The sequence below is a fragment of the Stereum hirsutum genome (genome assembly GCF_000264905.1).
Source record: "Stereum hirsutum FP-91666 SS1 unplaced genomic scaffold STEHIscaffold_1, whole genome shotgun sequence".
Lineage (NCBI taxonomy): Eukaryota > Fungi > Basidiomycota > Agaricomycetes > Russulales > Stereaceae > Stereum > Stereum hirsutum.
Genome location: NW_006763131.1, coordinates 770605 through 791137, shown reverse-complemented (window position 1 = coordinate 791137; position 20533 = coordinate 770605). Strand labels below are relative to the sequence as shown.

The 20533-nt window shown below is 51.1% G+C and overlaps 7 protein-coding genes across 7 annotated transcripts; 3 read left to right on the top strand and 4 right to left on the bottom strand.

The window, feature by feature from the left end:
• Positions 1–32: 32 nt before the first annotated feature.
• Positions 33–5069, bottom strand: STEHIDRAFT_151290 (uncharacterized protein; the record flags this gene model as incomplete). The annotated part of the gene is made up of 9 exons (XM_007298490.1): positions 33–230; positions 284–556; positions 616–1618; positions 1673–2326; positions 2389–3941; positions 4006–4571; positions 4622–4636; positions 4697–4920; positions 4978–5069. 9 exons carry the CDS (start codon positions 5067–5069, stop codon positions 33–35), a joined length of 4578 nt encoding a protein of 1525 aa, XP_007298552.1.
• A 566-nt stretch (positions 5070–5635) lies between these two features.
• Positions 5636–6873, bottom strand: STEHIDRAFT_151289 (uncharacterized protein; the record flags this gene model as incomplete). Its single annotated transcript, XM_007298489.1, has 4 exons — positions 5636–6001; positions 6099–6193; positions 6256–6599; positions 6662–6873. The coding sequence occupies 4 exons, from the start codon at positions 6871–6873 to the stop codon at positions 5636–5638; spliced, it is 1017 nt and encodes a 338-aa protein (XP_007298551.1).
• Positions 6874–7143: 270 nt separating this feature from the next.
• Positions 7144–11146, top strand: STEHIDRAFT_117032 (uncharacterized protein). Its single transcript, XM_007298488.1, has 7 exons — positions 7144–7465; positions 7544–7624; positions 7845–7907; positions 7980–8117; positions 8171–8215; positions 8270–8320; positions 8386–11146. The coding sequence occupies exons 1-7, from the start codon at positions 7239–7241 to the stop codon at positions 10826–10828; spliced, it is 3048 nt and encodes a 1015-aa protein (XP_007298550.1). The 5' UTR covers positions 7144–7238; the 3' UTR covers positions 10829–11146.
• Positions 11147–11662: 516 nt separating this feature from the next.
• STEHIDRAFT_151287 (uncharacterized protein) lies at positions 11663–14330 on the top strand (the record flags this gene model as incomplete). The annotated part of the gene is made up of 12 exons (XM_007298487.1): positions 11663–11804; positions 11877–11998; positions 12058–12255; positions 12322–12398; positions 12451–12530; positions 12598–12856; positions 12912–13012; positions 13085–13236; positions 13309–13466; positions 13563–13860; positions 13931–14175; positions 14234–14330. The coding sequence occupies 12 exons, from the start codon at positions 11663–11665 to the stop codon at positions 14328–14330; spliced, it is 1929 nt and encodes a 642-aa protein (XP_007298549.1).
• A 529-nt stretch (positions 14331–14859) lies between these two features.
• Positions 14860–16410, bottom strand: STEHIDRAFT_164342 (uncharacterized protein). Its single transcript, XM_007298486.1, has 4 exons — positions 15992–16410; positions 15667–15908; positions 15424–15606; positions 14860–15350 (listed from the first exon to the last, which is right to left on the bottom strand). The coding sequence occupies exons 1-4, from the start codon at positions 16399–16401 to the stop codon at positions 15103–15105; spliced, it is 1083 nt and encodes a 360-aa protein (XP_007298548.1). The 5' UTR covers positions 16402–16410; the 3' UTR covers positions 14860–15102.
• Positions 16411–16630: 220 nt separating this feature from the next.
• On the top strand, positions 16631–18264 carry STEHIDRAFT_151285 (uncharacterized protein; the record flags this gene model as incomplete). The annotated part of the gene is made up of 4 exons (XM_007298485.1): positions 16631–17671; positions 17729–18009; positions 18074–18134; positions 18211–18264. The coding sequence occupies 4 exons, from the start codon at positions 16631–16633 to the stop codon at positions 18262–18264; spliced, it is 1437 nt and encodes a 478-aa protein (XP_007298547.1).
• A 301-nt stretch (positions 18265–18565) lies between these two features.
• STEHIDRAFT_106605 (uncharacterized protein) lies at positions 18566–20083 on the bottom strand (the record flags this gene model as incomplete). Its single annotated transcript, XM_007298484.1, has 1 exon — positions 18566–20083. One exon carries the CDS (start codon positions 20081–20083, stop codon positions 18566–18568), a length of 1518 nt encoding a protein of 505 aa, XP_007298546.1.
• Positions 20084–20533: the final 450 nt, after the last annotated feature.

Genomic DNA, 20533 nt, shown 5'->3' with positions numbered 1-20533 from the left:
ATATTAAGAAAGTACAACGAAACAACAGGAGATCAAGAGTATAAACCGCTAGTCATGAGATCGACACTATCGGATACAAGCTTCAGCCCTCCGTCCCAAATTCTTTTGAAAGGGTCCACATAGACAGCATAAGACATCGATGTCGGGTTGCGTACACCCCACACACGAATGAGAACGTACACATCTGTCGGCACCTCACGGGTACCCTCGCGCGCTGCAAGGTTGGATGCCTGAGGAAGCTTTGAGCGAAGGGGTCATATCTTAGACTAATTGCTGAACTTACAATGTCAAGTTGATGCCTGCTCATTTGGAAGGGCTCTTGAGCAGTGCCTGCAGTTGATTTGACTTCTATGTGATATGTTGGTCGTCCACTTCCAACCCATGCTTCCGAATGACACCAAATCTTCGTCAGGGTTCCATCAAAGTCGTGGTACGTGAAGTCGCCGAGGCTGTCTCCCTCGAATGGGGAAAAGCCGCCCACAACACCTCGAGCCTCACTAGTCCAATTCTCGGGGCCAAAGCTATCACGTAACATATCTGACAGCATTGAGTAGACCTGTATAAAGGAGCACTGAGCTTATATTCAGGAACGAGCAGGTGGAGCAAGCTGCGTACAAAGCGCTCGCCTAGGATGGCATTAAACCGTTGTACACGGTCCAAGATGGTAGAGTCGGGTCCATTTGACAGTCGCGGCGAGATGTCAGAGACAAGGTCCATATTGAGAGATGGTGCCTGGCGAAGGAGATCCTGAACGGACTGAGGATGGAAAACAACTGGGGTTTGGCGCATGGCAGAGTCGTCCATGCCAAAGCTGAAGGTCGTAAGACTTCCCGCTGTTCGCGCGACCTGCTCTCGAAGCATGCCTGTTTGATCGTGGGCATTTCTTATTGGTTGTGGCTCGTTCTCTGCCATTGCTGAGAATCCTGTCGGTTTGAACTCAGGCGCCCTTCGCGCGACCTGCTCTCGCAGGTTGCCTGATTGATCCGGGGATTTTCTTGTTGGTTGTGTCCTGTTGTCCACTACTGATCGACCTGTCGGCTTGGGCTCGGACTCCTGTGAGGTGGGATGAGGCGTGACAGGAGGTGGCGTGGAAGGAGATGGCGTGGAAGGAGATGGCGTGGAAGGAGATGGTGTGGCAGGAGGTGGTGTGGCAGGAGATGCTGCGGGACGGGGTTGTAGTGGTGCAGACAATACTTCGTTGTTGTCGCCTTCCAAGGAGTCGTCAAGCCATCCTCGTTTTTGGAACAAGCTAGCGTGATCAAGTTCAGCAATGCCCTCAAAATTGTACAACATAAAAAGGGTGCCAGCTTCCGGAGTTATTACGGCCTGGAACAAACGTCCCACCTCTATTTCGAGGAGGCTACTAAGACGACCGCAAATCTTCATGTGCACGTCTTCTTCGCTGCCAGGTGTATTTGGGAGGTTCTCGTTGCTGACAAGGATGTCAATTTGGGACGAGTCGTCCATGACGGATACCGCATCCCTTGTGGTTATTGTCACGTCTTCAATAGTGAGCTTTGAGATGATCTTGTCCACTCTATGGATCGTCATGTTCTGTATTTTCTCAAGCGAGCTGATTTGCTTCGCGGATGGCTTCGTAGAACGGTGATATAACAACCTATGCGCGAGGATTAGTGGGAGAATCTACATAATTGCGTAAATGATGTCACACCTCTCAATAAACTCGAGTCTTCGAACATATCTCGCGGTCAACACAGGGTCGTACCGTCGCGTGCCATGGTGTTCATGTTGATGTATCACGGCGGACTCCAAGTATTGAACATGAGGTTTCAATGCCGGTGAGTTGAACAGCTTTGGGAACACTGTCGCGCGGCGGCTCGTACCGACACAGAGAAGTGGAATGCGACCAGCGAAGAGTCTGGCAAGCCGCTCGTCCCTGTCAGGAACGTAGAAATCTTTCAGAGACATCAAGAGGACATCGTTCCGCCTGGATTTGACAGGGAAAATTGTGTCACCCGCCAAGCGCCGTATGTCTTCAACGTCTACACGTTCATCGTAAATAAGGTCCCATAGGTCCGCGAGCATGTCGGATACTCTCTCGTGGACTTCGCTCGTGAGGACACGGCCCCTCCACTGCTGTACGAGCGCCTTCAATTCGTCTAGGAGAGTGGTGTAAGGCGCATTGCGCACTTCGAGCTTGCCGAAGAAGAATTCCCGGAACGATGAATCGTAGGCACGGCGAACAGCGAATTTGGTCACCATGGTCGGAGGCCCATCCCAGTACGCTTCCATACGTGTGAACCAGTGCTTTCCTAATACCCCTTCACCAGGCTCCAATATCAGAGGATATTCCTTGAAAGTATCGCTGGTCAAGACGCGCATAATGAAGTGAGTGACAGATCATGAAGATAAAATCAACAAACCTACCGTATCAGTTCAGGGTTCTCGTCAAAACGCGAAGATAGCTGCTGATATATAGTGGATACAGCGTGCTGGTCACGACAATCCGCTTTCTGGTACCACATGAGGAGTTTGAGGAAATAATTCGTGTTCACTTCGAGGACTACGCCGAACAAGCGAAGGAAGTCCCAACCTTCGGAGTCGGGATCGGCGATCGGAAGGAAGGGGAGGGTGAATTTTACCGGGGTGGGAAGGCGGGAGAATACTGTGCGTCTAACAAAGGTCATATCAAGGCGGTGAGTCGACTTGTCTCCGAGTGTGAGGATGGCCTGTGATATTTGGCGAAGACCATTGTCGGAAATATGGTCCTTGAATCGTGGCCAGAAGTACTGTAGCCCCAACAGAAATCTGTCCGCGGGGGTGTTCTGAATAGAGTGGAGGAAGTCGTCTGGGAGCGAACCAGAAACGAGGCGCGGGGCAGTATTGACCGCAAGCGCATCCTGTAGCCAGGTGAACCACCTCTGCTGTTCGTCGCCTTCGTACTGCTGAAGATACAGTGAGTGTAGGAATGGAGTGGCCGCGGGCAAAAACTCGCGAAGTCTTCCTCCGTCCTGGGGTAAATCTAGATATATATTTTGGCCTTGATATAGACGCAAGGAGTAGTCGGATATAACGCTTAAGCCGGAAGGCTTCGGGAGCGAGTAAGAAGGATCGCGATAGTCAAAGAAAAATCGAGCTCGCTGGACAAGGAGTTGGGGTCGATTGCTGGTGCTACCCTGAAGGATCTTTCGTGCAATGAGTTGCGGATCCGCGGGCTTGACTCCTAGCGCAGAGAAAAGCTGATATCGAGAGGAGGACGGTTGCACCTGGCGCGAGATACGGCGAAGGTTGATATCATCTGGAACGCCGCTGAACTCGAGGTCGAATACCAGCTCCGGTGCTGTGGTAGCGCGGACCCAAGCCTCATTCGCCAGAGGAAGGATGTTCAAGTTCAAGATCAAGGGGTGGAAATACATTCCGCGAGTCCTCGGAATGCGGTACAGCAAGTCGCATACCGCCTCGTGCCATTCTTCTGACTGATTAGGAAAGGCGCCTCTTGTACTCATAATCCCGAGGCATTCAAGGAAGATATCGTCGTCCATTTCCTGCACCAAAAGTTGCTTGAACGAGAGCTCCAAACTTGGTTTGGAAAGATCGTAATCCGGTGATATGAAGTGGTATCGTGGTGGAAGATGGTGGCTGGGGATAAGAGGGAGTTCGTTTTCGTTCTTGTCCCGGAACCTGGGAGGCGTAATAATGATTTCTTGAGGTCTGCGGTATACTCCATCGGCATCGCGGATGATAGGGAGGCCCCAAAGGGCGTAGAACAGGTGATACTGGACTTCACTGAAGAAGGGGTCGTATACGATATTTGGTAGGTAGCCGAACCAGGTATCGCGCAACTCGAGTTCATATTGAAAACGGTCTATTGCCTGTATGAAAGCATCGACAACGCCATACAGAAGGGTCTTGTTCCAATAACTGTCTGCAAGGATATCTTCTCTGCTTGAGGAGGTCAAGAAGTCGGCTTGAATAACGAACTATATGACAATAACATATCAGTCGCAAAATATTACTAGAGTGAGTGTGTCAGGGCCTACATACATTGAAGCCAACCGGTCTTAGGGGTAGGAAGACGTGAACATCCTGAGGAGAAAAGACGGGCTGAATGTCCTCGGTGACAGGAAAGGCGAGGACAATTTCGCTGTCATTCACACCCTGCCGCTTCGGCTCTTCTATAGCTGACATGTCGGCGGAAAAACTGATCATTAGGTAGAAATCGCTCCGTATTGGGCGATCGTGTTCGCAATGAGTGAGCTTGACGATGTCAGGACCAACATCATGACGGAAAAGTGTGATAATACGCGGATCTTCTGGGTCGTTTAGCGCAAAGGAGACTTCGATACATCGTAACTTTTTGAGGAAGAGTAAGAGCGAGGCTCTGATCTGTTCCAGTTTGGAGCTCAATGCCGTCCCAGGGGTTATTGACGTCTGTCCTGGTAGACTCGTCAATTCCAGGTGAAACTCGGTCCAGCCGGGGTAAACAGGCAGGATATCGTCTTCCCATATTGGGGCAATCATACCAAGCCTTTGGTCTCTGTCGAATTTAAAGCGAAAGTCTCCTGACGTTACACGAACAACATTTGCGACCTTGAAGACCGACTTGAACCCTGTCAACAACGTCAGCAGAAACACGGGAATTTATTAGCGCCGTACATACCGATTCCTTTCTCACCTGCGCAAGTGGTAGCTCAGCAATGGTCCTTCCGCACTAGAACCAGGAGTGAAAACGTACCAATGAAGCCCTGCAGATGTTTCTTCGTGCTAGTGCCTATATTGCAGAGGGCCCGTACATTGCTCTCATCAAAGCCGCGTTCGTTGCAACTGATCGTCATGGTGTAGTCCTCAATGCGAAGGGAGAGAGTGGGTGTCACGTCTGAAAGATAAGCGTTGTCCTCAGCATTTTGGACAAATTCGAGGACGAAGTGCGTGTCGGTTCGGTAGAGTTGATCGGCCAAGCTACACGTTGTGCATGAGCTCACGACTGTGTTGTTAAGAGAGTATGAGGGTGCTTACTGCTCGAGAGCGCGACCAAGCATTCTTTCGAGCTCTGTTGGATTCGGAGAATCAAGCCCAAGGTCCTTCCTAATAGACTGGACGACTTCCATTGCTGTAGAACTTTGGCTATGAGGAAGTCAAAGGCCAGTAACCATAAGCTGGGGGTTCGGATCAGACTAGGATTGTGAGAGCAGAGAACGGCAGTCTGCGTCTTTAACGCACCATGTAAGTTTGGGGCGCGGGGCTTACCTATTCGCTGATTGTGTGGCGAGTGAGGGGAACGCCGTTCAAAGCAACTGCCTAGCCAAACGAGAAGGAGAGCGCCAACCGTGATGTAGGATTGTCCCATGATTTCCGCATTTAGATTATCACATACTGTAGTCAGGATACTTATACTAGTCAGCACGGGCTTGTGCAACTAACTTGACGCCCAAAGGAAGGTGACAACGGTGAGCAAGCGGCTGGCCTCCTTCTCCATTGTTGAAGCGGATTTGCTGCTAGACTTCCGAGCAGATGCGCAATACTTAGTCTCAACTAGCTTGCGAGGAATTTCTCGGAATCTGTCGAGGATCGCCATAAAGAAGAAACCGAAACGAACCGGCTGAGATCAACTCACAAGTGCCACACGGCGGAGCGCCACACACCTTCGATGATATGCCGCTCTTTTCAGATGTCGCTACTCGATTCTCCCATCATGATGCCCTCTGTCCGTATCAAACATAAACTTCTCCATCCCAATCAAACAATGCCACACTTCCTTCTGCACGACCTCGCAAAACGTCTTCAACCGCTTACTCCTTACTGTCCGAGTCGAATCCGAATCATGCTCTATCTGTAAGTTCCTCATCGTTCTCATCACGTCGTGAAAACCCATCTTCCGGAGCTGATCCATGGTGAAAATTCCCATGATATCCATGGGAGGAGATGTGGCACCGGTTTCAGCGCGCGTGCGGAGGAAGATTTGGATGTGGAGGGCCTCAGCGGTGGAGCGAGTGTCTTGACAAGTATTGACTAGGTATTCCTGGGTGGCATCTATCCATTCCTATTCGTCACATTGGACAAGGATATCAGAAAACGCATTTTTCGGAGGTAACGTGCAACCCCCGGATATCATGGCCAAAACGAACAAAGGTACTCACCACTTCGTTGGGGGATAGGTTCGCACCGTATGAGTCGTCGCGTATGTGCTGAATAATGTCATTAACTGAGACCGCGACTAATCGAATAGGCCACACTACACTCCGGATGTAAGTATGGCTAGGATGGTGGCATGAGATAAAATAGAAGGTTACTCACACCGACACAGACGGAGTTCTTCCTTTAAAATTTCGAGGTAGACAGGCCCCACTAAACAGTTCATGATAGGTTCCGGTGGCTCCTTGAAATCCGGGAGGCTCGTCACCGCAAGTGCGTCAAACTGTATGTGCTCGAAGTTTATGCTGCACTCGAGGAGACGGTTGCAGAGTATGTGTAGGCAGTAACAGGCGGAAAGTGTCTTGATTATACTTCGAGGACCACGTTTCTCGAATCGGCGGAGAATTGGCATATCGAAGTTCATGGAGGTGTGGAGGTGAGCGGTATGTGCTCTTTGGATATTCGATTGGATTTCTGTAAGAAAGGGGATATAATTGTGGACAGTCCTGTGTGCATGATATCGTTCAGCCTTTGACAAAGTGAGAACATGCCCGAGCGTGCCACTCACATCTCGTCTCTGTCGAAAAGACCTTTATCGAAGACATAGGACAGAATGTCTATGGTAAGATTCCGGAAATTTCGGGAGGTATGTAGAAGAGGATGCATTGGTACAGGAACGACCTCCGTTCGAGGAACCAGTACGACATCACAGAGATAGTCAGAAACAAACAGAGTTATAATGTGGTAAATGAGCTCGGAAGGAAGGCGACGGACAGCCATGTTGGAATCGATACTGCGAACAGAGAAAACACCACAAATCCTCCAGGTTTCTCCCAAAAGTCGCCGCGCCCAGATGGAGACAAACGGTCGTGCATCTTGGGACGAGTTCAAACTGAGGGCGAAGGACAAGGTCCATCGTAAATTAGTCTCAGGGTCCGTGGACCTCTGTATCCCCTATTGGGATGATGACTAAGCCACGGTGCACTTCGCCGCTGGTTCGAGTTGCTCTTGACCTTTGCCTCCATCTCCTCATCCTCCTCCCTTTTTCGTTCTCGTTTGCTCCTTTTAGTCTCTTCTTTGTTTTATCAATCTTTATACTCTTTCAAATTTGATTTCCCGAAAACTAGCGACAACTTACGCGCCGTATGTCCAAGGACCTCTCACGAACATCGCTTACGACCCCAACTCCGTTTTCGACACAGCCCTCCCCAATCTTCCGGCAACGACAACCGGCTTCAGAGCCTTCCAAAGATATACAAAAATCTCAAAACTATCACTCTTCGTCCGTCGACGGAAGCTCGACCGATAGAAGTGTCTTAGCAGAGGCTCAGAGTGGACGAGAGAGACTGATTGTTGGCGAAACCATCACCGAGTGAGCCCACTTCCTGAGCCATGGAGGTTCTTACTCATCATTTACTATCCATGCAATCTGCGCTCTGGAATGCTCCAGCTCTCAAGTGCGAATGCAGAGCCATTTGAAGTCACCATTTGCCAGCAGGGCCCAGTCAGGACATCTGCCGACTCCTCAAAGGTGCGGACCCTTGTTTTTTCTTGCTCCCTCTAACTCTATTCTGTATCTACAATACCTCGAGAGGCAACGTGAAACACATTTAAGCGATTGTGTGCCCCCAGTGTTCTTATTCGAGTCTATCACACTCGCCTTTCCATCAATTTCGCTATCGTCGTCTTTTGCTTGCAACCCTATCCCTCAGAGCGCCCTACTAACGAGATTATCGTTGGTCCTTCTACAGTCCGAATAGCCTGGGACAATTTGCTCCAAGAACATCCGAGTCACCGATTGCACACTCGCAATTGTACGCCTTTCCCTCCATATTTGAAAACATCAAAGATGGCCCCTTTCGCCTAACGCTCGTCTTTCCCTGTAGCCACGCTGGAGCAAACTACAGCCGTCAACTTGTCGGCCCCGACATCGACGCAATGTCAGATGATGATGGGGATGTGGATATGGATCTCATTGCGACACCAGCCAGAACTATTGCCCAGACAGTCACCCCCGATACGAGGTAAGACGGCCACGCTCTACATCAGACACGTCTCTCATCGTTCCATGTTGCAGCCCGATGCCAGGTCAAAAAAGTGGACCGGAGTATTCCGGGCATAGGTCAGTCTTCATCACCCGTTCACACTGAATCATCATTTCTGACTCTGGCTACAGAACATCTTCGCCACCTAGGACACCCCCGAGAGCGTACACCCGCTATCCATCGTAAGGCACCTATCAGAGGGCCATCTTTTTTTGTCTCCACTCACGCATTTTTATTTATGGCTTAGGCTGCAAACAGACTCCCCCGCCGTCATGCAAGTCGACGATGCTGAAGATGACGGATTCCTTCCCTCCCCCCACCACCGGTCCGAATCCCACAGCATCGCTTCCCCGACATCCGCCATATCTCATATCACCTCCCGCCTGTCATCGCCCTTCGAACCCAGACCTGCATCTGTAGATATGGACATGGACGAACCACGCACGCCCTCTCCTCCTCCACCGCCTCCCTCTTCTCTTCCAACGCAAACCGCCAGCTCATCCTCGATAGACGCCGCAGATCACCCACCTCTTGCAGCAGGAGGAGAAATTGATCGTATACGAGCGGCGCAACAGCAGTCTCTAGTAGAAGCAATCAAGGACGCTGAAGCCCGACGCCCAGACTACCTCCGCCGTAACTCTCGAAAACGGATTCCTCTCATCCGTGAACCACCGACCACACCTTCGTCCGCCCGCCACACCTCAAGCGTTCCCCTCGGCATGGGCATCACGGAGACGCCCATGCGGGGCCGTAGGCTGGAGCTGTGGGGAATTCAGGAGACGAGTGAGGAGAGCTTCGAGGAGAGGTTAATGGCTGGGGGGTATGGCGGGTACGGGAGTACGATTGGTCCTGGCGACGCTCAGAGACCCAAGACCCCGCCGAACGGTAATAAGCTAGCTTCAAACGCTGGCGGTGGTGGATACTCAGTGGCATTGGAGTGGGCGAGCATGATCACGCCTGGACCGGCAGGGTCGTCTAAACCCGTTGAGGTTTCGCTCGCCGAGACATCAGCAACTCCAGGCGGTAGTTTTACGAGTGCAATCGGTGGTCCTCGTGGCGGCGTTAAACCCGAAAGGAAAGAGCCTCTGATGGATGAGAGGGAAATGAGGAAGAGGAGGAGGCTGGAGGCGTTCAAGAAGGATATGGGCAGCGAGGACGGCGTGAACGAAATCGACAGGAGGAGGAGCAGGTTGGTTCCGGTTGAAATGGAGGGCAGAGGAAGAGTACTCATGGATGTCAGCCTGGAAGAGACTTCAGACATCCTGGAGGGGAATATGCCTCAAGCTGATGCTCAGTCGGCTGGATCAAAGAAGAAGGCCGTCGGGAAGAACAGGAAGCGCAAGGGAGGACCTGCAGCTATGGCCGCCACTTCTTCTGCTACGCCCGTCAAAGCTGGAGCGAAAGGGGCCGGCAAGGGAAAGGCGAAAGAGGAATGGAAGACCCCTGTTGAGGATCCTGCGGCTCAGAGAAACGGTGCTCCTAATTGGCCAGACAGCGAGTTTCCGTGGAGTCTGAGACTAGCAGAGCGGAAGGAGAGAGAGGAGCGGGAAGAGCGGGAGAAGATGAGATTAATCGAAAGATTTCTCGAGACTCCGAGTGACGGCGAAGAGAGCGACGAAGAGGCTCCTTCCTCTGCTAATGGTGTTATCCCATTCGACCCGGCTGATGCTCGTGCTGCATTCCTCTCGAAGAAGACCGTCCGGGCTCTATTCTACGGGCGTCAGCTTGGAATGGAGTTCGGGCTCAACGACAGCGATGATGACGAGGATAGGATCTGTTTCTGTCGTGGAAGGGATGACGGCCGGGAGATGGTCCAGTGCGACGACTGCAAGGTTTGGTACCACTTGGAGTGCATCGGCGTACGGGACGTCCACGACCTTGGGGACGAGAAAGACCCTTGGTACTGCAGGCGCTGTGTCCTCCATCGCTCGAGTGATCTCTACGATAGATTACCATCGTCGGAGCCGACCTTCGCACCAACGGACGAGGAACTCACACCGCACCGCCAGCACGCGACTGACTCCCTCCTGTTTCATTCATCGCCATTACAGGAGTCTCCCGGTTTTGCGGAATGGAGTCCCAGGAAGCTACCAGCCATGCCTACTACGCCTACAAGGGGAAGTGATATCAGTGGAAGGAACGCGCTGGAGTTCCCTAGTAGGTCGAGTTGGACAACGAGCTCCGCTTCTAGGCACGGCCCCCCTGCGACGCCGAGAAACTCTGCTCATCACGTTCAAATCTATACAACACCGACGCCAGGCCAATTCCACCACGATTTCTCTCCTCTAGACCCAACTTCCACTCCCTCTCGTGGCTTACGCTTCCCTCCTTCTTTCACGCCTAAATCGTCGTCAAACTCGTGGACTGGCCCACCACGGACAACACTTTTCCAAACGCCTGCAGCCGCTCCAGCTTCAACGTTTAGCAAATACGCTTCCTTCCCACGCAGAACCGGTAACCCCTCGAATGTGTTTGCTCCGTACAATCAACGCCTTTCTGCTTACCCGCAACATGTCTATCATCGCGAGGATGGTGGCCATAGTGTTGTGCCGCTCAACTCGAGTCCTCTGAGAGGACAGCCCACCTGGTTCGAAGATGACACTCCCGTGGATCATTCTGTTCCCAGACCAGGAAATCTTCCGCGCCGCCTGCCCGTCATGCCGGAGTCTCCACTCGCGGGCAGAGGTTGAGATCGGCCTGCTGCTCTAGTTTTTGAGGGTATGCGACCCGTATTCACCCTTCCTGCTTCATTTCTTGACAATACAGCGCTCCTACGCGCTGTCTCTTCCCCTTGGGCTTATTTTACACATTACACTCCATATTCGTCATCCCCTCCGTTTTATCTGTCTGCCCAATCTGTTATGCTCGCTGTTATGTGTCTGTGCTTTTGGATGTGTACTCTACTTGCTCCCTTACGATATTCTCCTGTCTATCCCACGCGATACATCATCACCACCGCCTTTATTCATCGACATCCATCCATCATCCATTCACATGCTCATCTTTCCCAGCTCTTTTTATGCCCTTGACTCGTCTTCGTTCTTGACGTGCCCCCGCTGTTTATGGCTCGACGCCACAGGACGCCGTCCTTTTTTTGATGCTGAGCGATATGTGCGCCACCGCGATATACTTACTGCATTAGATCACAATACGATTCCCTTGGGTTTAAGGCCTCAAGGCCTTCTTCATCGTCAATTTGGACACCTCAGGCCTGACGCCAGGGTCTTTGGATCCGATAGAGGATACAAAAAAAGTTGCGCGCCACCCTGCGACGCCACTGTCTATTGTGCCGTGTTCCTTCCTTCCTTATTACGGTCTTCACCGAACTGACCGTTTCTTGCTGCATACAGACGCAATCACCCGGTTTCGGAAAGTCCTTGTTCTTTTGTTCCATCTCCGCTCTTTTGTTTCTTGAAGCTTATATAGGTCGTTTAGGCTTGCTCCAAAATGCCCAAGTCTCCTCTTCTGGATACATCCATCCCTGTTACAACACCCACCTGCACTGTCCGCCTCTTCTCTTCGCGATGTCTGTCGAAACGCATGATTATGCCGGTGAACTCATCGTACCTTCGAACCCAACGCTCGGGGACACCAGCGACGAGGTAGCAACAGGGAGCAACAAGCGTCGCGAAGATCAAGCTGAAATCCAACATGGCAGGGAAAGTGGTAAGTTTGAGCTACCCCGATTATAACTTATTGGTGCTCACCGTCGCACGCAATGGATTATATGATCGGCAGTCATAAAACGATTTCGCAAAAGCTCTGTTGAGAAGGACGCGTTGGGGGCCGGCAGAGGAAAGAGGAGATTAGCGGGAAAGCTCAGTTTTTTGCCGAACATGGCGCTGGACATCCTCTATGACGTGAGCGTCGACATTGACATTTTTTTGTTCATAGCACCAACCTCGCTTGTATTATTTAGATCTTCTCTCATCTCACACCTGGAGACCTCGTCAATGTCTCGCGCGTATCCAAGGCGTTCCGTGAAGTCTTATTAGTAAAGAGCTCTATGTCTGTCTGGAAGACTTCTTTCAACAACGTACCCGGTTTGCCTCCCTGTCCTGAAGACGTTTGTCCTCCAAGTTGGGCTAATCTCGTATTCGGTGGCGTAACCTGTCATGTACGATTCTTTCTTCTGTTCCTCTTCCTTGACGTCTCTCTTACCAAACCTTTTCTTTGTTGATAGTCATGTGGCGAGAAACATGTGAGGAAGGTCGACTTCCGCCTCCGTCGGAGAGTATGTCCAGACTGCCAGAAGAAACAGTATGTTGTCCGTATCATGCTACTGTGAAATTTTCTGACCTCCGCCGCGCAGTCTTCTCACCGAGAGTCTATTCCGCCAATTCGTGCCCAGCGTCCCTGATGACTTACTGAATTGTATCCCCAATGTTCTAAGTAAGTGCTGTGGCGCCAAGTTTATATGCTGTATCTTTCCTAATCCCGGGCCGTATCACTTTCATAGGATATTTTCGGGGATCTCGTGGTTTGCGAAGGGCATGGTGGGACGACGATGTCGCTGCCCTCGAGGGCGAAGTGCAGCGCTTATATCGGTCTGTCGAGCCGACTGACCTAGAAGCGGCTTTGGAGGTTTTCAAAAGGAACAAGGAGGCCTTGATGCAAAGAATGGAGGCTGCTGCTGCCGCTTGGTATACGTGGGTTCAAACGAATACCGATGAAAGATCTCGAATACGTGAGGGTAAGAAGGAGATACGGCGGACAGAGTGAGTACAAAGATTTGGCGTCCTTGTCTTGATACTTATGTTGGTTTTCCATAAGGGTGCTCAACCGCTGCCTAGCTCTGGGATACGAGAAAGCAGACTGTCGCAAGATATTGAAACACAAATCGGTCAACAACGAATCCCAGTTCTCTGAAAGAGGTAGGCGACGCTTTGTATCCGTTTTGTTCCCCCAATATAACGGCGTTACTCACTCAACGTCATCGCACATAGCATGGGAGAAGACTCTCTCCACTATACACCCTATTCTTGAAGAACGCAAGGCGTCCAGACTCATTTCGGAGAGGACGCGGCGTAAGAAGGCCCGTCTCCAGGTCATCCGAGAGGAATATGTAGGTTTGCTCAAGATCATGCTGCCTGGCCCTGTGGGTCTTGCCTGCCTTCCATTCCAAAGTGAGATCGCGGAGTTTTCTGAATTACAATCACACGCCGAACAGGATGAGGAGGTAACTCCCGAGTTTCGTCCCTCTGTGCAGCACGTATTGGACAGTCTTCAACCCGAACTCTGGACTTTGTCAACACAGCGGTTAAATGCCGTTGTTTCTCTAGTTCCAACCTTCTCCGACCAACCCAAATGTGCATCGTTGTCGCAGAGGTATATCTCTATGACAAGCTCCCCTCTCGACCTTGCAACTTCTGTCTTTGCTTGTACCTGTTCTCTCGGGCTGCCACATCATTCTCATTCCCACAGGCGCACGCCTATTCAGCTAGGCTTGACTGCCCTAGGCCACATATGTCCGGACTCTGTACGTTATCCAGAAGGCGAATTTTCCGGTACATGTCTGCCCACCTTCAGTCCAAAGGGAAGAGAGATTGTCGTGATGATCTTGCGCGATCTCGCGCTCGATGAGACCCACACGACTATCGCTGATCTCGATCAACTCGACCATCGCTTCGTCTGCCTTTCGTGCCCTGTTGAATGGGGAAATGTGCATAGGAGAAGGAAGAGGGACAAGAGTGGTAGATATGCCTTGACCTGGAGATCCCTGGTTAGTTGTACAGCTTGGTTTTGATGTGTACGGACGCTCTAACTGAAACCTGCTTCATCTCTCTTGTTAGGTCAGCCATCTTTTGCATGTGCAAACTGCCCCATCGCAGGTCGAGTCGGAACCCCACGACTCCCATCCTCGATTCAAGATTCTTTCCAGCTCCGAGGCTACGATTGTACAACAATGCGAACAGGATATCCTTCAGAACTTGAGGCTTCGGTCCTGGGGTTGCTGCCACTGCAATATCTCCCTCTGCGGACCCAGTGCTCCAAACTGGATGACGAGCCAGGAAATTAAAGAGCACTTGAAAGACACGTACGTCCTGTTCGCTATTTGCTTCGTTCTTGCGATACAAACATCTCTTGGTACACAGGCACAAAATCAATCAACCGTTGCCTCACCGTGACTACTTCAATGACCCTAGTCATTGCTATCCGGATGCTGCTGTCCATATTGCAATGTCTCTCTAGACCTGGCAGTACGCAAAGTGTAGAGTTTGATATCAGCATCACGGGGACTTGGAGGTTTAAGGAGAGTAGCGGTCCAGCCATGTCAGCTCAGTAGCACTTTTATATGATTGTTTTTCAATGCATGAAGTCTAGAAAACCTACGCCCTGACGACCGATTAAATTGCAGACGCGGTAGGGATGTTGAGCCAGAGTGTCCAGTTTTGTAACTCCGCTCAATTTCTCGACGTAAGGACATTGCCCAGACGGGTTGCAGCGGGAGCTACAGAAAGCGAAGGAAGGAGATAGTCTGTCAAGTCGTTAGGCTGGTTACGACTTTTGAAAGGAACCGCACTCAACTCTATACTATACGCTGTGTTCATCTCGCCCTTTGCGGCGTGTCAAGAACAGGTCTCAGTGGTCAAAGAGCCTCTAAGTCAGGATGAGTGGTGTTGCATAGTCGGACAACGCCGCCTTGTGCCTTGGATTGATATCAGATTCAGACCACGGGAAATTGATGCAAGCAAGCTCTCTGTGCGAGCCAGTGTACGATGCTGAAACGGTTTTACAGATAGCTAGAATTGAGTTCTAGCGTTACGACTTCATCGGATAGCTGCTATTAGTAAGACACAGAGCGAAGAAACGTAGTCGAGAGCGTTACATTACAGGAAACAGATGCAGATCAGGGACATAAACAAGACAACGGAGACGGGATGCGTGATGACAAGGGCCGAACAAGGGATGAAAGGCAAATGATGATATATAGTAGCGGAGAACAGAAGAAGCCAAGATGAGATCAGTAGTTCCAAACGACGGGGACAGGCTTCGGTCTGGTACGCCGCCGTGTGTCACTGCCAACCCCAGAAGTAGCGCCGGAAGCCTCCTTTGCCTTGGAGGGTTTGCGGCCAGGTTTGCTCTTCGGTTTGTTCTTCGAGCGAGTCCGGCCCACAGAGGAATCGGATGAGGATTGCGAGTCAGCCTCTCGAGATTCTTCGGACCTTTCCGCAACTTTCATATCGTCCTCCGGAGGCGCCACGGGGGCATCTATTGGTGGAAGTGAAGCAAACGACGGTTGCATGAGGATTTGATATCTAGAGCCGGAGTAAGAAGCACTAACCGGATTTTCCATATATCCTTTCGTAAGTCTCGGGCAGCCAGCGTTTGGAGTACTCCTTGGCGACCTTCCGAACTTCAGCCATTGCCTGCTCTCTAGTCCAGTAAGCAGGGGCTTGTTTGACGAGGTCTTCGGGGTGATGCATGATGTTGACCGGGTAATATTCTCCAGCGTAGAATATGGTGGCTGAGGATTTCATCCTGAGTATTAGCATGGTCGATGACAGAGAAATAGGACACATCATACCTGGACGCCATAGCCCAAGATCGGTCAGCATGTGCCACAACTCTTCGCACGGAAACTCGGATAAGGATTGGGCAATGGAATTCAGTGGAGGGCGCTCGGCAGTGCATGTGTGGGTGTCGGAGGCGTGCTCGAAATCGATAAGATATCCTCTATTGTGTTTATATACGATATTGCGTGGGGCGGGATCACCATGGTCGACGCCTAGCTTGTGGACAGCCCAGAAGGCAGCGATGACTGACTTCCTAAACAAGACATATTAGATTCACACGATAAGTTTAGTAAGTAGATAACGAGGAATACTGAGAATGAGATGAATAAGACGCACTTTGCTTCAGGTGGAAGATCGTCGAAAGCTTCTGGCCGAGGCTCCCCACAATACTGTAGTACAAGGCAAGCTATGTCGTCTCCCTCGAAGTAGCCGTAGCAAATCGGTACTCTCGCTCCTTGTACACTGACCAGTTTGCGATAAATCTGAGCTTCGTGACGAAGTCTTACGACAGCAGGGCCATAAGCAACCTTGTAGACGACATCGCCGTCGCAATCGGAGGGAGGGTCACGAGCAACAGCGCGATAAATGTCGACGTGATTGGCTGTATGGATCAGTTTGGATTGCTCGAGATGGAGACTATCGCAAGGGTAATGGTCGTATTCGACAATCCTTATACGTTTAGTTGGGTCCGCACTGGAAGGGATCTCGAGGACTTCGGGGACAACGAGTTTTGAGTTGTTGGCCATGGTGGTGGTGTTGGTAGTGGTGGTGGTGGTGGTGGTGGGAAGTTTCGAGTTGGTCGGGGGCGATGTTGAAGCCTACAGCACGTGGCTCTTTCTATCTCCGACGGCAAATTCCGAGGACCATCGATCTGACACGCCCGACCAAACCCAACATTGTAGACACAACATATGAGCCTTTTTCTCCGCGACTCTCACTAGGTCTAAACATCCACCTTCCCCAACTCCCCCGATTATGCCTCGATCCGAGACCGACAACCCGTCCTTCGACGAAGACAACACTCCAATTGCCGGTAGAGGAGACCCGAATTGGAAAAAAACCTCACTCGAAGATCCTCCTGACACGTCCGAATCGCACCCGCCTGTTCAATCTCCTAGTCCGCCCTCTACCCCCAACTTCAAGCAGCGTTACACACGCCCTCGCCCGAATGCGGTCAAGTATGCTCCCGTGAAGCAAAAGAATCTCTTCGATCAGTCCAAACCTCAGGCACAGCCGCCTTGGGAGAAGAAAATGGCGAAGGTGCCTCCCATGAAGGAATGTTCTTGCCCGGATCTTGACCCGAAAAGTCCTCATAGGCTGCGCACTGTTCTCGAGCTTGTTCTTGTGATCATCCTGTCTGCACCGGACACATACAAACCTGATGTCTTGGGTGGTACTCGTAAACAGACACAACGGGACGCGGCAATGTCGGCTGCCGATGAACTCGACAACATCGTGTATGTTCCTCACATGGTTGAACAGCTCTTCGGGCCAATCTTGGATATCCTGAAGGAAATAGTTCTCGATTTTACTAAACCAGCACATGTTGCCTTCGTTACTCGAGTGCATCCTTACATGACCCTCCACGACGCGCCCCATGTCACAAATTCCGAGCATGACACACAGGACGCCGTCAACAGGCAACTCGTTCGAGCCGCTCTCGCTGTGTTCAACGTTGTGCGACGCTGGCTGCTATCCAATAAGCAAGGTGACCCTATTCAGCTCGAACACGACGATCCTTCGACTTTCGCGGCGTCTGGTGCTGGATCGAAGGTGGACTCTGAAGGCGACTCTAGTTCTCGCAGGCCTATTCCCGATATCTGCGTTATTCACCTTGACGACACGTTCATCACTGGAGAAGTGAAAACGAAGAATGTCGTCGGCTTAGGCGAAAAAAATCCATTGGCGCCTGCTCAAATGGTTCATGACAGAACTGGATCGGAACGCGGTATGAAGTTCATTCCACCTAGGTCTGTTAACGACACGACCGGGAAGATGGCAAGGATCCTTATCCAAGTACGTCCTAAACCTTTGTGGCTACATTCCTCCGTAGATTGAGTGTGCTATTTCTAGCTGTGGGGGCAAATGGTCGATGGCGAGAACGACTTTGCCTTTCTCTCATCCATAGACATGACAACCTTCGTCTGCCGACTAGAAGACACACTATTTCTCTCACATCCGTACACGGGAAAACAGCCGGTGCTCCTCGCTATGGTTTCCTGGCTGATGGTAGCCATAGCCCCTGAGCTCGTGGGACCAAAGTTTGAACTTCAAGTCCCTGATCCGGAGAGCACCAAAGAATGGTGCAAAGACCGGATTTACGGCCCTGATCTCAAGGTTGGAATCGCAACCAGGTTCGTGCTCCACAACAGTTCTCGAATCCTCATTTTGCAAGCTCATTCTGACGCGTGCAATTAGTGATCTACCGAACGAGAATTCAGTTCCTCCTTCGGAAGATACTCGATACGTCGGGCATCAGGTCACGATGCTGTCGTAGTTGTTCGTCTTCTCAGTCTTCCTACCATCATCTTCCTTTCTTTTCGCATGGCTATTAGATCTACATGAATCCTGCCCTTCACACTTCTGCTGCTGTCCTACTCGTTCTTTGAATATCGTGCTTTGATTAACTTGTTTTCATGACACTCTGACCCGGTTTTGTACACTAAAATTATTGTGCCGGGGTATATCATACTTACTTCTAGCCGCTGGAAAATGCAAGTCAATCGTTTTTCAACATCAAGTAACCTGAATTTTCCCATGCTTGGGCCACAGTACTACATAGCACGTTTTTGTCAGTTCCACTTTGACCACCATGCCTAAAAGAGATATCAAAGCTCTCGGGTTCCACGCCATCCGCCTATTGATGTACCCATTTATCTCAATATGTGCACAAAAGGTGTTCCCATCAGTCTATCCAAACCACAATATGCCTATAACAACAACTCCTAGACACCACGGGCCATAATACAAGACCTTCTTTGTAAGACTCCACAAGAACTTGGGCGCAAGCCAGCTGGCGACAAAGCTCAGAGGCCACCCGACCGTAATCGACCATGCGTAGCTCATGACACGCCACAAAGTCTGACCCAACGACATCCCAAACCAGGACGCGCACAATATCGACACAAGTCTCCAGACTCCATAGTAGACCATGATCGGATAGATCCAGCCAAACAAATAGAACCACCACCGAAAGATCAACGCCACATGATTCTCGACCCGTATCGTCGCGTGTGTCCATCGGCAGTCTTTCAACATCGCATATTTCGGTCGTCCATTCCGAGGGAAGGTGATGGGCATGATCGAGTCCTTCCTGAAACCCTCGACGGAGGTTTTGAGATGTTCGAATGAAGAGTAGGCGACCTTGGTCTTGGGGTCACAGTACTCGATGAGAAAGCGATTGACCTGTGAAACTTGCTCGACGCTCAAATTCAGGAGCTGAAATTGAATAGGGCCGCTGCTAATCTCGGTTGTGGTGGGCGGTGATATAGGAATAGGGAACGTCCGAAAATAGGTCGAAGGGCCCCAAGCTGCTCGCATTGTAAGCTGAGGATAGGCCGACACGGATGCTCGAAGAGATTTTGGTGGCAGGAGCACAACGAGGATACGGGGGGTGATGGGATAGAAGACTGCAAGCTCAAGCCATTTCGCCGGTCGTAGAGCCTGCAAAGGCGACGCGAGAAATGTCCAAGGCCACACGAGCTGCCAAACCCATTCGGCGAGGCCCATGCCGTTCTCTGAGAGAACAAACCCGTGCGAGTCGGGCGCAACGTATATCGCTAACTCCCTTTCTTCGCAGTCATAAAAGAAGGCGCCGCGGTCAACACCAAGTACTCGTTTTTGAGAGAGGAGTTCTTCCGGTGAGTCCGTCAGGATGTAATATAAACTGCGGTAGAACACCAACGACCGTTCGGATGTCCCAGTTTCTTCCATCAAATCATCGAGTTGGCAGAATCCTGTTGTGTTCATACCACCCCGTGGCCGTCTCCCGAATGGAGAACGTTTTCGATATGAGGCAACGTAGAGGAAGTGGCGCAGAGTGGCATTGTCTTCCTGTGTCAAACTGACAGAGGCGTGGCCCAAGAGAACAGCAGTCTCGATCCTGTCTATGACGGCTGACGCTCGTGCCTCTAGTCTGAGTAGCATGTTGGATAAGTCTTGGTGTACCGTGCGGGAGTCAATTTCGGGGAAGGGGGTTCGGGTGGCGAACGAAGTGAAGTTTGGACGAGTTCCGCGGCGTCTTGGGGTCGCACTTTCAGGCTTGTCGCGAAGTGGATCATAGATTTTCAGGTCCGCGCTATGGGAAAAGGAGAGCTTCAACATCTCTGGAAGAAGGTCACTGGAGATGCTACCGAAGTACCCTGTCAGCCATTTTTTCTTGATGAATTCGGGCACATAAGAGTTTCCGATCTTGGGGTCGTAGGACATGCTCCACTCCGGTGCCTGGTAGAATAGGTAAACTTGAATCTGTCCCAGGTCTATTATGCGGACTGCTTACCTCGGGCAAAATATTGAGATAAGCCTTCATCTGCTAAGTACTCCGTTTTCTGAGGAGCAGGAACTGGTCGCGGCGCAGCCCCAAGTGAGCAAACAATGAGAGTTAAACACTCAAAACGTGCTCACGATAGTTTGTAGGGCCAAATGTACCGCGCAGGATGTTGGGATGAGACTTGGACCCGTGCGATCATCACGATGCTACCAACTTCGCGCCAACGACGCGTTTTGCACGCGCTTCGAAAAATGGAAGGATGGTCCCACGGCAAGCTCGCGTCGCGGTCCGCGATCTTCCGCGACGCGTTTGACTTCAAGTTGCTACTTCACCATCGACCAGCTTCAGACCGTAACGTTTAACATCCTAGTGCGTTGTCTGGTTTGGTC